The 14,126-nt window shown below is 43.5% G+C and overlaps 1 protein-coding gene across 1 annotated transcript in view; it reads right to left on the bottom strand.

Annotated features, from left to right (window-relative positions):
• LOC115171424 (transmembrane protein 104-like) overlaps window positions 1–14,126 on the bottom strand; it is a 76,982-nt gene that overhangs the window by 46,667 nt on the left and 16,189 nt on the right. The window contains exons 7-8 of the mRNA XM_029728225.1: window positions 11,383–11,482; window positions 9,612–9,708 (exon numbers count right to left, since the gene is read on the bottom strand). Coding sequence (XP_029584085.1) covers window positions 9,612–9,708; window positions 11,383–11,482 — 197 coding nt within the window. The remainder of the gene's footprint in view (window positions 1–9,611; window positions 9,709–11,382; window positions 11,483–14,126) is intronic.

Below are 14,126 nucleotides of genomic sequence, written 5' to 3'. Positions count from 1 at the left end.
GGGTAGGATGTAAGATTTCTCTTAGTGTCAAAAGATAATGTATATTAGTTTTAAGGGAGAGTGAAAACAGCCTGGGTACTGGACACGAGAATCAATCAGCAGCAGATCAAATCTCACCCAAATCATCTTCATAGCCCTTTACACTCGTACCTTGTACAGGATGAAAATGGCAGATTTGGGCACAGATAAATGCCTAAATTGGAACGCAGTGACTGAAGAGTAACATGCTATACATGACGTCAGAACTCTGCGCTTCACGTCACTGTAAGGGTTTGACTGACCGCTGTTCTGAACTTGAGTGTGACAAGTTGTTGCAGTTACTTACACAAACACACACACCCTTTAAAATTAAGAGGACTATGTATTTTGGAAGATGACGTTTGTTATGTATTATGTCATACAAGTGAGTACAAAATGTGCACTTCACATATCTATAAGATCAAACTCCTGCATATGCAATATCAACGTTTATGATCACTATGTTTGATGTACAGTTACAAGATGACATGGCATCATAAAACGGGGTGTCTGAACAGAATGAGCCAATTTTTGTCTTTTGGGAAGAAAATTTGCCACAGCACATGTACTTGAATTCACTCATGACTCATTCCGATGCGCACCAAAGTTATGACCCATTTCCCTGAATTGCATTGTGAAAGCCTAACTCTGTAAAATTGTACTTTAGAATTTAGTTTGCCATGTTGGCAATATAAGCTTTCAAATGATGCCCACCTGACCCAGACTGTGATTTATAAATGGACAGTTTCTGGATTGTGAAAACAACAGTAATTGTGTGATGGCTGGGATGCAGGATACGACACAGACAAGAGAGGGCAAAAAAGCACCTTGTAGTTGAAGACTCTTCTCTGAGTAATAAAAGTGCAATAAAATTACTTAGGATACGTGCACACTTTGGAGAGTTTTGTGGCCACTTGGATACACCAGTTAGTCCTCTCACTCAAACACTTGGAATTATTTGTCTTATGTTGCACCTACCCCACATTTTCCAGGAATATTCTTATGTTACTGAATATATCCAGAGTTTTTTCAGATTTTGTTAAACAAATGCAACAGAAGTACAATAAATGTAAAATGAACATAATATTCAGTGTAATTTTTGGATTCAGTCTTGTGTTAGGTGAACTGTGGTGTTCTCACCTTTGGTCTAATAATTTTCCAATAATCTCCAAACTGTTCCCTTTCAATTGCTACCATGATTATGCATATCTTTTTCATATTTCTTCTGTCAGAAATATTTCAATTTAGCCCTATCCATATAGGCCAATTCCTACAAGTGTAAAAGGGTTAAGAGGCTTTGCAGACCGTGATGGAGAAAATGGCTGCCATGCTCCACAGCATGATACATAGCGTTTTGTGTGGACACCATTGATCTAATCAAAGGTCAGAGCGACCCAAACAGGTCACCCACTGTGCAGCTTGTATGCTGTTATTAGTCCGTCTTGCTATGACAAAAGCCTGTGTGTTTATAATCAATGTCGTCTGAGCTCCGTCTGAAAGGGACTAAAGAATGTGAAAGGAACTGACATACAGTACAGCCCAGCACGAGCTGTGTGAAAAGCTTGACGTTCATTGAAGGTTTACAGAATGATAAAACCTTTGATCACCTGGAATACCTTTTTCATTTCAGTCACAAAGTCACTGAATGAACTGTTATGACTTTTGTTTCAAAAGAACTCGCAGAGCTGGCCATTGACGATAAGTCAACCTGACAAATAGTCCAGACACCTCAGGGTAAGGTGTGAGGCTAACCTCCAGAATTGTGAATTCCATTCCGTGCAATCCAGTGAATATTGTTATTGAGTTTCACTCATGTCCTCTGCATGCATGTATGTATGAGGTACAAAGTTCATACTGTGTAGGCACTACCTCTCAATCCTAGAGAGAGTGGTTTGACAGGCTTAGTGACGGAGAGGGGGGGGGAAATCGATACAGTTACATATCGGGAAATTATTTTTGGACAATATTATATTGATACTTTGACTTCAAGTATCGATTTGTAACAAAAAATGTATTTAATATATACTGCTCAAAAAAATAAAGGGAACACTTAAACAACACAATGTAACTCCAAGTCAATCACACTTCTGTGAAATCAAACTGTCCACTTAGGAAGCAACACTGATTGACAATAAATTTCACATGCTGTTGTGCAAATGGAATAGACAACAGGTGGAAATTATAGGCAATAAGCAAGACACCCCCAATAAAGGAGTGGTTCTGCAGGTGGAGACCACAGACCACTTCTCAGTTCCTATGCTTCCTGGCTGATATTTTGGTCACTTTTGAATGCTGGCGGTGCTTTCACTCTAGTGGTAGCATGAGACGGAGTCTACAACCCACACAAGTGGCTCAGGTAGTGCAGCTTATCCAGGATGGCACATCAATGCGAGCTGTATCAAGAAGGTTTGCTGTGTCTGTCAGCGTAGTGTCCAAAGCATGGAGGCGCTACCAGGAGACAGGCCAGTACATCAGGAGACGTGGAGGAGGCCGTAGGAGGGCAACAACCCAGCAGCAGGACCGCTACCTCCACCTTTGTGCAAGGAGGAGCAGGAGGAGCACTGCCAGAGCCCTGCAAAATGACCTCCAGCAGGCCACAAATGTGCATGTGTCTGCTCAAACGGTCAGAAACAGACTCCATGAGGGTGGTATGAGGGCCCGACGTCTACAGGTGGGGGTTGTGCTTACAGCCCAACACCATGCAGGACGTTTGGCATTTGCCAGAGAACACCAAGATTGGCAAATTCGCCACTGGCGCCCTGTGCTCTTCACAGATGAAAGCAGGTTCACACTGAGCACATGTGACAGACGTGACAGAGTCTGGAGACGCCGTGGAGAACGTTCTGCTGCCTGCAACATCCTCCAGCATGACCGGTTTGGCGGTGGGTCAGTCATGGTGTGGGGTGGCATTTCTTTGGGGGGCCGCACAGCCCTCCATGTGCTCGCCAGAGGTAGCCTGACTGCCATTAGGTACCGAGATGAGATCCTCAGACCCCTTGTGAGACCATATGCTGGTGCGGTTGGCCCTGGGTTCCTCCTAATGCAAGACAATACTAGACCTCATGTGGCTGGAGTGTGTCAGCAGTTCCTGCAAGAGGAAGGCATTGATGCTATGGACTGGCCCGCCCGTTCCCCAGACCTGAATCCAATTGAGCACATCTGGGACATCATGTCTCGCTCCATCCACCAACGCCACGTTGCACCACAGACTGTCCAGGAGTTGGCGGATGCTTTAGTCCAGGTCTCGGAGGAGATCCCTCAGGAGACCATCCGCCACCTCATCAGGAGCATGCCCAGGCGTTTTAGAGAGGTCATACAGTCACATGGAGGCCACACACACACACACTACTGAGCCTCATTTTGACTTGTTTTAAGGACATTACATCAAAGTTGGATCAGCCTGTAGTGTGGTTTTCCACTTTAATTTTGAGTGTGACTCCAAATCCAGACCTCCATGGGTTGATAAATTGGATTTCCATTGATTATTTTTGTGTGATTTTGTTGTCAGCACATTCAACTATGTAAAGAAAAAAGTATTTAATAATATTATTTCATTCATTCAGATCTAGGATGTGTTATTTTAGTGTTACCTTTATTTTTTTGAGCAGTGTATATGCATACAGTTGAAGTCAGAAGTTCACAGACACTTATGTTGGAGTCATTAAAACTCGTTTTTCAACCACTCAACAAATTTCTTGTTAACAAACTATAGTTTTGGCAGGGAGACAGGGAGCTGATACATTCTCAAAAAGTGATTGTACATATACAGATGTCCATTGGAGTTGAGCAGCTGGCCCACAAGTAAAATGTCCTTCCTTAACCTGTTGGGGCTAGGGGGCAGTATTTTCACGGCCGGATAAAAAAACGTACCCAAATTAAACTGGTTACTACTCTGGCCCAGAAACTAGAATATGCATATTATTAGTAGATTTGGATAGAAAACACTCTGAGGTTTCTAAAACTGTTTGAATGGTGTCTGTGAGTATAACAGAACTCATATGGCAGGCAAAAACCTGAGAAAAATTCAACCAGGAAGTGGGAGATCTGAGAATTGTAGTTCTTTCTAATCCCTATCGAAACTCCAGTGTCTGTGGGGTCACGTTGCACTTCCTAAGGCTTCAATTGGCTGTCAAAAGCCTTCAGAAAGTATTTTCATCTGTCTCCTGTAACCGGGCAGAAAAAAGGAGCTCAGTCAATGAGTGGACTGCCTGGTGACAAAGGGATCGGTAATGCGTGATCCCGCGAGCGCGCCTTTCCTTATTTTTCTTCTTGAATGAATAATATTGTCCGGTTGGAATATTATCGCATTTTTACGTTAAAAATACCATAAAGATTGATCGTAAACAACATTTGACATGCTTCTAAGAAGGGTAATGGAACATTTTGACTTTTTGTGTCTCGAATTGCGCTTGCGCGTTATGCCTTTGGATAGTGACCTGAATGCACAAACAAAACTGAGGTATTTGGACATAAATATGGATTATTTTGAACAACAAAAAAAAACATTTATTGTGGAAGTAGCAGTCCTGGGAGTGCATTCTGACAAAGATCAGCAAAGGTAAGAGACTATTTATAATACTAATTCTGAGTTTAGGTGACCCCAGAACTTGGCGGGTGTCTGTATAGCTTGCTTTGATGGCGAGCTATGTACTCAGAATATTGAAAAATGTGCTTTCGCCGAAAAGCTATTTTAAAATCTGACACAGCGGTTGCATAAAGGAGTACTGTATCTATAATTCTTAAAATAATTGTTATGTATTTTGTCAACGTTTATGATGAGTATTTTTGTAAATTGATGTGCACATTCACCAGGAGTTTTGGTGGGAATACATTTTCTGAACATCCCGTGCCAATGTAAAATGCTGTTTTTGGATATAAATATGAACTTGATCGAACAAAACATACATGTATTGTGTAACATGATGTCCTAGGAGTGTCATCTGATGAAGATCGTCAAAGGTTAGTGCTTCATTTAGCTGTGTTTTGGGTTTTTGTGACTTATTTCCTTGCTTGGAAAATGGCTGTGTGGTTATTTTTGTCTATGTACTCTAACATAATCTAATGTTTTGCTTTCGCTATAAAGCCTTTTTGAAATCGTACAATGTGGTTACATTAAGGAGAAGTGTATCTTTAAAATGGTGTAAAATAGTCGTATGTTTGAGAAATTGAAATTATTAGATTTTTGATGTTTTGTATTTCGCGCCCTGCTGTTCCATTGGATGTTGGCTAGGCGTTCCGCTAGCGGAACGGCTATAGCCAACAGGTTTTAAAGCTTGGTCGCAAATGGGTCTTCCAAATGGACAATGACCCCAAGCATACTTCCAAAGTTGTGGCAAAATGGCTTAAGGACAACAAAGTCAAGGTATTGGAGTGGCCATCACAAAGCCCCGACCTCAGTCCTGAAGAAGATTTGTGGGCAGAACTGAAAAAGCGTGTGCGAGCAAGGAGGTCTACAAACCTGACTCAGTTACACCACCTCTGTCAGGAGGAATGGGACAAAATTCACCCAATTTATTGTGGGAAACCTGTGGAAGGCTACCTGAAACGTTTGACCCAAGTTAAACAATGTAAAGGCAATGCTACCAAATACTAATTGAGTGTATGCAAACTTCTGACCCACTGGGAATGTGATGAAAGAAATACAAGCTGAAGTATATCATTCTCTCAAATATTATCCTGACATTTCACATTTTTAAAATAAAGTGGTGATCCTAACTGACCTAAGACAGGGCATTTTTACTAGGATTAAATGTCAGGAATTGTGAAAAACTGAGTTTAAATGTATTTGGCTAAGGTGTATGTAAACTTCCGACTTCAACTGTGTGTGATATATATACACACATACATACACACACTTTTTTTGTGGCTTGGTAGCATTAGCTCGAGCAAGTCGGCTGTACTTGAGTCAAAACTCCGGTATTTTTCATCCTACAGCTTGTTCTCCATCTTTTTAAATAGTGAGCCAACATGTTTTCAGCACTTATTTCCATGACTGATCAAAACTCATTTTCTCATGCTCTCGTCTCTCTGCAGCATTATCGAAGTATCGTGATAACATCGTGAGGTCCCTGGAAATTCCCAGCCCTAGACCGGCTGTGAAGACGGTAGCTTCTTCACAATTGTTCAGATAAGCTGAAGAAATCTATTGACAGCGGTTATCAAAATAGTCCCTCCTATATAATAGACGATCCTTGAATTGGTCAGTGTTTTTCTCACCTCTCTCCCCTTCTCTGTGCTGATCCCCAGAGCCTTGTGGGTCTGCTAGTAGAGCAGAACTACTTTTCTGAACTGGGACAGCTGTTCTGTCACATACTAAAAATAACCCACAATCTGTAGTCCAAGCACAACAAACACTGCTACAACCACCGTGGGGCAACTGTCTGAGAAATAAATGACGAAAGAAATGAGAGATCTACAAGCATAATGTGAGGTACACTATATATACACACAGACACACACAAAAGTATGTGGACACGCCTTCAAATTAGTTGATTCGGCTATTTCAACCACACCTGTTGCTGACAGGTGTATAAAATCGAGCACACAGCCATGCAACATCCATGGACAAACATTGGCAGTAAAATGGCCCGTACTCAAGAGTTCAGTGACTTTCAACGTGGCACCGTCATAGGATGCCACCTTTCCAACAAATCAGTACGTCAAAATTCTGCCCTGTTAGTGCTGCCCTGGTCAACTGTAAGTGCTATTATTGTGAAGTGGAAACGTCTAAGAGCAACAATGACTCAGCCGCAAAGTGGTAGGCCACACAAGCTCACAGAATGGGACCGCCGCGTGCGGAAGTGCGCAGACAATGATTTTGGAATGATTATGTTCGACGAGCAGGTGTCCACAGTTTTGGTCATTTAAGGGTACCTAGTCAGTTGTACAACAATGCCTTCAACTGAAATGTGTCTTGTATCTTGTTCTGATAAAGGGACATTCAAATCGACCAATGAGATCTAGAATAAGACTAGCTTGTGGCTCAGTTGATGACGATTAGAACGGTCTGGCCGGGCAGACCACTGATATGTGGGTGGCATCTATAAAAACCTGGTCTGATGAGGAGGCCGGTGGCCCGAAACACGCAACGCCCAGGGTTGTGACTTTCAGACCAACACAATACAGGGCAGGTGAAAAAAAGCTCTTAAGCCTGTCTGTATGGACAACAGTCCATTCTTGAGGGTGCAGAGGGTAGAAGGCCGCCTGGAGAAACCGCTCCATCCACCCTACTTCTGTCTGTGACATTAGCTTGAGTTCTCTATATCATGCTCTTTCCTTCTCTTTCACTCTCTTTCCTTCTCTCTCAAACAGCCACCCACACGGGGATTACAGCTGTGCGCCGTTATGCTGTAATCGGGCTGCCCTTTAATCTTTCCTCGCTTCCATTTCTAAACCCTAATAACGCTGTGGCTGGACTAATGTGTCCGGCATCAATCCCACTCCCCCTGTGGCAGCCAGTGGTGCCCTACACAGTATGGCAGCCCAGGCAGACCAAATACGCACCCAACTGAGGAAGTTCAGGTTGCATTAGTGCTTAGCACAAAACCACAACATACACATTACACACACTATTGATTATTTAAGATGAATAAGTATGGTACACAGAGCAGTTACCACAGTAAAATCCCTTAGGAAACGGATAATACCATAGCATGGGATTAAAGCCCCTTATCAATGACACCTATAGAACTGGGAGCTACAAATGCCTAGTCAAGGTTCAAATGGAGGATTAACTGACAATCTGTTGCCAGGAGAGACTACTCGATTTTGAGGTTGAGAAGATGTGATGGTGAGGAGAGAAATGTGGTTGATGAGGACAGGAGAGAAGGGCCATTAACAGATAGAATGACCACTGAAACACAGAGAACCTCCTGAACATAGTTCAAAGACCAGCTTTGAGAAATTCCATTGGTATACAACAACTGAGCAGCAACTAATGCTAACATATTGAACGCAGTGTGTTTGCTAATGCCTACACCCTCTTAGAGGCTCAAGACTAAGTCAAACTAATTGCATAACCAAAACAAAAAAAGTAATTAGGAATTGTAATTATGGTTATTTTTTAAATGCCTTTTTCAAACACTCAAAGAATGGGACGGCATAATATATGAATAGGCTCATTTGAATTCTTTAGCTAAACCAAAACAAAATAATTAAGCATTTCCCAATGCCGTATTGTCAGCCTTTCTGACAACTGTTCCAATGTTTTCCAAAGTCTGATTAAGCATATTACAATAGGAGTCAATACTAAAGCACCCTCTGACTCACTCAGTTCATAAAGAGACTGGCAGTAGGGTGATAAAGCAGGTCACTTAGTTTGGAGCTTGAAGCCTTCCAGTGAAATGATATGGACGTTGTAAAGAAAAAGGAAAATACTGGGCTGCATAATGACTCCAGATGGCAAAGATGTTGCGGACATTGTGCCTAGATAGACTCATCATTAGGACGAAGGGCACCTTGGTCTTTGGGGTGGGGGCAGAGATGTGTCAGAGGGCATAAGCAGGCATAGCGTAGGTGGGAGAGGAGAGGTATTTTCATTGGGCAGGACAGAGCAGTATATGGAGAGCGGCTAGGCTTAAAAGAAATAGTCAATAAATTATTTAAAGTGATCATGGGGAGTGGTGGGCAGTGGCTAAGGGGCCAGAGCGTTTGACCCAGGCACATCAAAGACAAAGGGGGGCTGAGGAGCAGGAAGACACTCCACTCCCTGTGTGCTAACAGAAAATGATGAATGTTTTATCAAAGCCCAATCATTTATTTAAGGACGAGTCCACCACGGGAAGAAATCTAATAAGGTTTCATGGAGAAGAAAATGGGAGAAAATACAACTAAGCCCCTAGAAGTCCAAATGCCTGTAAGCAGGAGAGACCAAAACTAATAACAGGAGACAACTTCTTCAAGAAACACCAGAGAACAGTTGACTTTGTCAGATACAGTACATTTTTTAAAACATATTACCAAGCAGACATCATCTCAACATCTACTATAATAAGAAGCAATCACTTAGATAAATTAACACAGAGGTGGAAATGTCCCTTTCCCTAAAATGAAACTTTGTGAAACTGCAAGGTAAACAAAAAATACAGGAGGAGATTATAAATCAGCATAATTTCAATTCGTTGACATGATGTAAGAGGCTTATCCCAGACGAGATAAAAAACAACAATGCATTTATTGGAGAATTGTTTGGGTATGCTCGTTCTGTTGAAAATGAGTGAGGGTGGAGGGAGGAGTGAGGGTGGAGGGAGAACAGTGGAGGGGGGAAATAATACAGGAGATCAGCACATCTATCACTGTCGGCCGGCAAAGTTAAAGCAAAAGTGGAAATCACAGGAGTTTCGCTCTCTTAAGACTTCAAGGGCACACACACTTGCTAAGGGTTGCGGGAGGGGAGGCGTGAGAGGGAGACCGAACTGGAAGGGGCTCTCTGGGCTGAGGCTGACACTTACACAGACAGGGGTTGGCACATTGGGGCTCAGTCACGATGGCAGGGGCTGACAGAGAGAGGTGTGGTACACCATGTGTCCTCCAGGGGCCTTTGGGACAGGGATAGAAGGACAGGGGTGAGAAACAGGGGTGCAGTATGTACTCACCAGAAACACCTTGTAGGCGTCTTTCCTGGTGACAGGCCCCCAGCACAAGTCGGTGTCGTCGTATTTCACACTGCCAGCACTGCATGAGTGGTTACCACTACAGAGAGAACAGACAGACTGGTGATCATTACAGATCCCTTCATGATCAGATCAAATCAGTCCAAGAATAACATACGACAGGAAAGACTAGTTTACAGTGTTGCAAAAGAACATGAAACAATGATAAGAGTAATTCTGCCCTGTCATATTTAATAAAACTTTGCAGGCTTGTCAGTTCCTACTACCTCGGAGCGGTTAGATTATCAGGGAGGTCAGTTCCTACTACCTCGGAGCGGTTAGATTATCAGGGAGGTCAGTTCCTACTACCTCGGAGCGGTTAGATTATCAGGGAGGTCAGTTCCTACTACCTCGGAGCGGTTAGATTATCAGGGAGGTCAGTTCCTACTACCTCGGAGCGGTTAGATTATCAGGGAGGTCAGTTCCTACTACCTCGGGGCGGTTAGATTATCAGGGAGGTCAGTTCCTACTACCTCGGAGCGGTTAGATTATAAGTAAGAAAAGTATCAGTAAAAGTTATATCACTGCACAAGACTTTACTGAGCTGAAGTGATGATCCAGTCTTCCTGGTGGAAAATTACACATTGTCATTCTGAGGCAATCACAAAACTCTTTCAGTGCTGCCAACAAGGTGCGGCAGACTGAGCATCAATTATGGGACATAATTATTAGAATCTGCCTCTGCCACCGAGAAGTCTGCTGCGGCAAGGATTTACAAAGAGATACCGCTCTGCGATCTCAATCGCCTGGCTCTCCTCAGTGGCAGAGCCAGTCGGGCGGGGAGCTCCGGTCTGTGCCATAGGGTAATTCCTTTTTAAGTGTCTGTTCCATCTCACATTTTAGCTAGAAAGTTACCACGGGGCTTTTCGACCCCGCTGAGTCAGAGAGGGACAAACGTATATTTTTCATGCTATTAGGTTGGTATGTTAATAGAACTTCCTCTGATGTGGTAAGTGGTTAAATTGTAATCTTGAATTGAAATGTATTCACTCACCTTCACCTTTAAAAGATAAGTATCTCTATAAGTTAAGGATTGCATCCTCACCACATTATGTTCATAAGAAACCCCTATATGGCACTCCCAGGTCTCACTGAACCCTTAAAGTCACTGATAATCTAACGTCATTTGGACAAAATGGGAGCGCGCTTTAGTTTTTGGGGTGGGGGTCTTTGGTTGAAATTGTACTTTTTGGTACACCATGAGAAAGTCAATCATCTTTCTGTCATAAAGCTACACCAAATTGAATTGTGATCCTGACGGTTAAGGTGGTCTCACACCAGGACAATAGTTTGTCTAGAGAAGAGCCTCCCTTAGATCTGCAGACTAAGTCATACCGTCTGAGACTGGAACAATATGGAATATGTGATGTCACCCAGCCCACCGGGCCAGTGGAGGGGACTTGTAATAAAAACCTGTCTGGGAGCCAGTCAACAAAAAGTAAATGCCAAGAGCACTGGTGGGAGGTCAGGAAGGCTAAAGGCCCCCTCATCAGAAAGTTTTACTGAGACAGAAGGTCAGGGAACAGCCAAAGTGCAGAGACAAAAACAGAACTGAGAGAAAGGGATATGCTTTGTCCTGCCAAAAGTAAATGCTCCAAGTACTTGGGAAAGTCAGCTGCACCCACAGTAGTCATAAAGTTGCTTGAAATAATACCCCCGAATAAGAAACCCATGAATGTAATGAATCAGCAGCAAGCTGGCTGGCTGGTCTTACCAGGCTACTTCCATTAGTGATATGGGTACAGCAGCAGCATAGATGGCCAGGTCTCCATACAGGTAGACTACCATGCAGATGTAGAACATGTTGACACCAACTGAAAGACAAAACCAAAGAGTTAAAACATGAGCAGATTATACCTGGACCTATACATAAAATGTCATAGATTATATATTTCTAGTGTATATGACAGTGTTATCAATTCATCATATCTCCAAGAGAATCTGCCTACACACATGCAGGGATAGCTTAGCTAACACATTCCTCATCTTTAACAGCCGTCAGATGCCTGATTATGAAACATGGTCAATGCAACTTGTGTCAAACTTCAACAGCTGAACGTGCAGTCTCCATCAGAGGGAATCTCCTCTATCTCTACACCTCCACTCCTCCATCAATCTCCTGCTTCTCCCTCCGGGATGGCAGCCACAACTGCAGCAGCACATTTCTCCGCTCCTCCGGAAGAATATTAATCACACTAATTAAGAAAGTAATCACTTCATGATGAAAATTCTCCTCATTACCTCCCCCACACCCACCTCACACTACTGGCCCATCCAAGCTGGCGCAACGAGCGGAGATTGAGAGCTTTCAACAACGGGAGACCGATAGCCATGGTGTGCCAGGCATCCATCATACACTGGAGTTCTCATGTGGGAGGCTCCTGCGTCCTACTGGCCCTGGCAGCCAATTCATTACTGACAGGGAAATTAGAGTGTGGAGTCCATTAAAAAATCTATAAAAAGTAAGGGGTTTATAGTTTTACAGGGCTAAATTGATTCATCTGATCTGAGAGTAAAGGGACGAATGGCAACCTTCTGCTGCCCATCACACAGCCGAGCTGAGGGAAACAAGAAAAGGGATATGGAAGAGGACTAGTTGGTCCAACAGACAGGTAAGCCCATGTAGTTGTAAAACAGTTATCACCTGTTTTATGGCAGGGTTGGATGGACACTTACAGTAGACTGCATTATGATATGAAGCTATATTACAGCTGCTACAGTAAGTTGCTGCAGCCCTGTTTGAGTTAGATGGAGAGTCTAACAGCAGGTAAATTCTGTGGGAAAGGGCGATGACAGCAAACATTTACCTAGCTAGCACCACCACTCATCTTACCTCCATTGAGGATAATGTGGTGCTAAAGTACTGTGGGAGAGGGAACCAAAGGGCACTTTGGTAGCCAGGTTGTGTTTATTCTCTTCCAGGACCATCTGATCACATCATTGTGCAATGGTGCACTGAGGTCATAAAACACAGGCTGGGGAAAATAAACATTGATAACTCAAGAAGACGCCAGTGTGTGTGATTACACTATACTGTACCTATCAGTATTGATCTGCACACTGATTACAGTATGAAAGTATCTCACAGGTTGGTGGGGGGGGACTCGATTCTCTCTGCATCAATTCTACACATTCCATTTTCACCTCCTTTCCGACAACCCCGCTTTCAAAGGTTAGCACTGTACAGTACTCTCTACCATTCCTGCATGTCTCCATCTGGCGCTATGGGAAGAAAGCCTGTTAGAGCTTTTGCCTCAGATAGGGGGAATCAGGGCTGCCTGTGCTGCCCCTGTCAGTGAGCGATAGCTAGGTGAGGACCCAGCATGACCAAGAGGATGCTGCCCTGCCAGGCTCTGTCATTAATACCTTCCCATTACCCACGGCCAGAGGCTCCCATGCTTCTGCTGCAAATGACTCTTCACCTAGGAGCTCCACTCAGTCCCCTAGCGGCACAGACACACGTCACTATCCATCACCCCACTGTTGTAGACTGACAGAGGCCTTGATAGCCTCTCTAGCTGGGTCTGGAGGAGGAAGGAGTGGTTCCCAGAAGAAGAGGTACGTTAGGAAGTTGCTTCCTTCCAACATCCACAGCTATTTTGTTGAATGCCAACCACGTTGGAAGCCACAGCTGTACTGGTCTCCGCTCTACTATCGTGGAGCTTCATCAGGCAGGAATGTGAATGCGAGAGCCTGACAACTAAAGGTGGTTTGTTGGATGCAACAGAAATTACTTTCCTTAGGTTTGATTTTGAAAACCCAATGGGCTTTTATTGAGTGAGATGAGTGAGATGTATTCTTTGTGCTAAAACTTGGGATATTGATCTGGATCTTGGGGTAATCATAGAGTTGAGCAGTAATAGCAGCAGGCCCTCTGAAAAGGAAAGCGCATCCTTTATGTTCATATACAATAGAGACTTGAAAACTATTTTAGTTGAGCCTTATGTAATTGGGGTGGTGAGAGGGGGGAAATGGCGGACATAAACATGTCCATTTATCTTCTTAGTGGCAGCGCTGCTCCCCATTTTCCTTTTGTCAGTGCCACTCATAGCGTACAAGTATGACATTTAAGAAAAGTCATTCAAGTTTAAAAAAAAATGTATGCATCGGTGTTAGGTACTCATTAAAGCCGGGGTTTGTAATAAAGGAGACTGGATTAGTATTCCTCTCCATGGTCTCGATAAGTCAAGGGTATAGGGTGGTGCATGTTATAGAGCCTGTACTTTCTCCCTCTGTTTGCCATATCCCCATACATCATCCATATCCCCATACATCATACATCACTTCTACTGCCTTTTCTACCTAGAGGGACGGTGGGCTGAGATGGGCACAGGAGCACACAGACCAGCCTCTGTTGTTCACCCCCATTTGTGATATTAGCCAAAGTCGTCTTCTAATCAACTTGCAAATTGTGGATGGGGAAGGTTACAGTAACACTACACTCACTCTCCTCGCTGC

Source organism: Salmo trutta, chromosome 32 (genome assembly GCF_901001165.1).
Source record: "Salmo trutta chromosome 32, fSalTru1.1, whole genome shotgun sequence".
Lineage (NCBI taxonomy): Eukaryota > Metazoa > Chordata > Actinopteri > Salmoniformes > Salmonidae > Salmo > Salmo trutta.
Note: the sequence above shows the minus strand (reverse complement) of the source record. Positions and strands in the feature narration are given on the sequence as shown.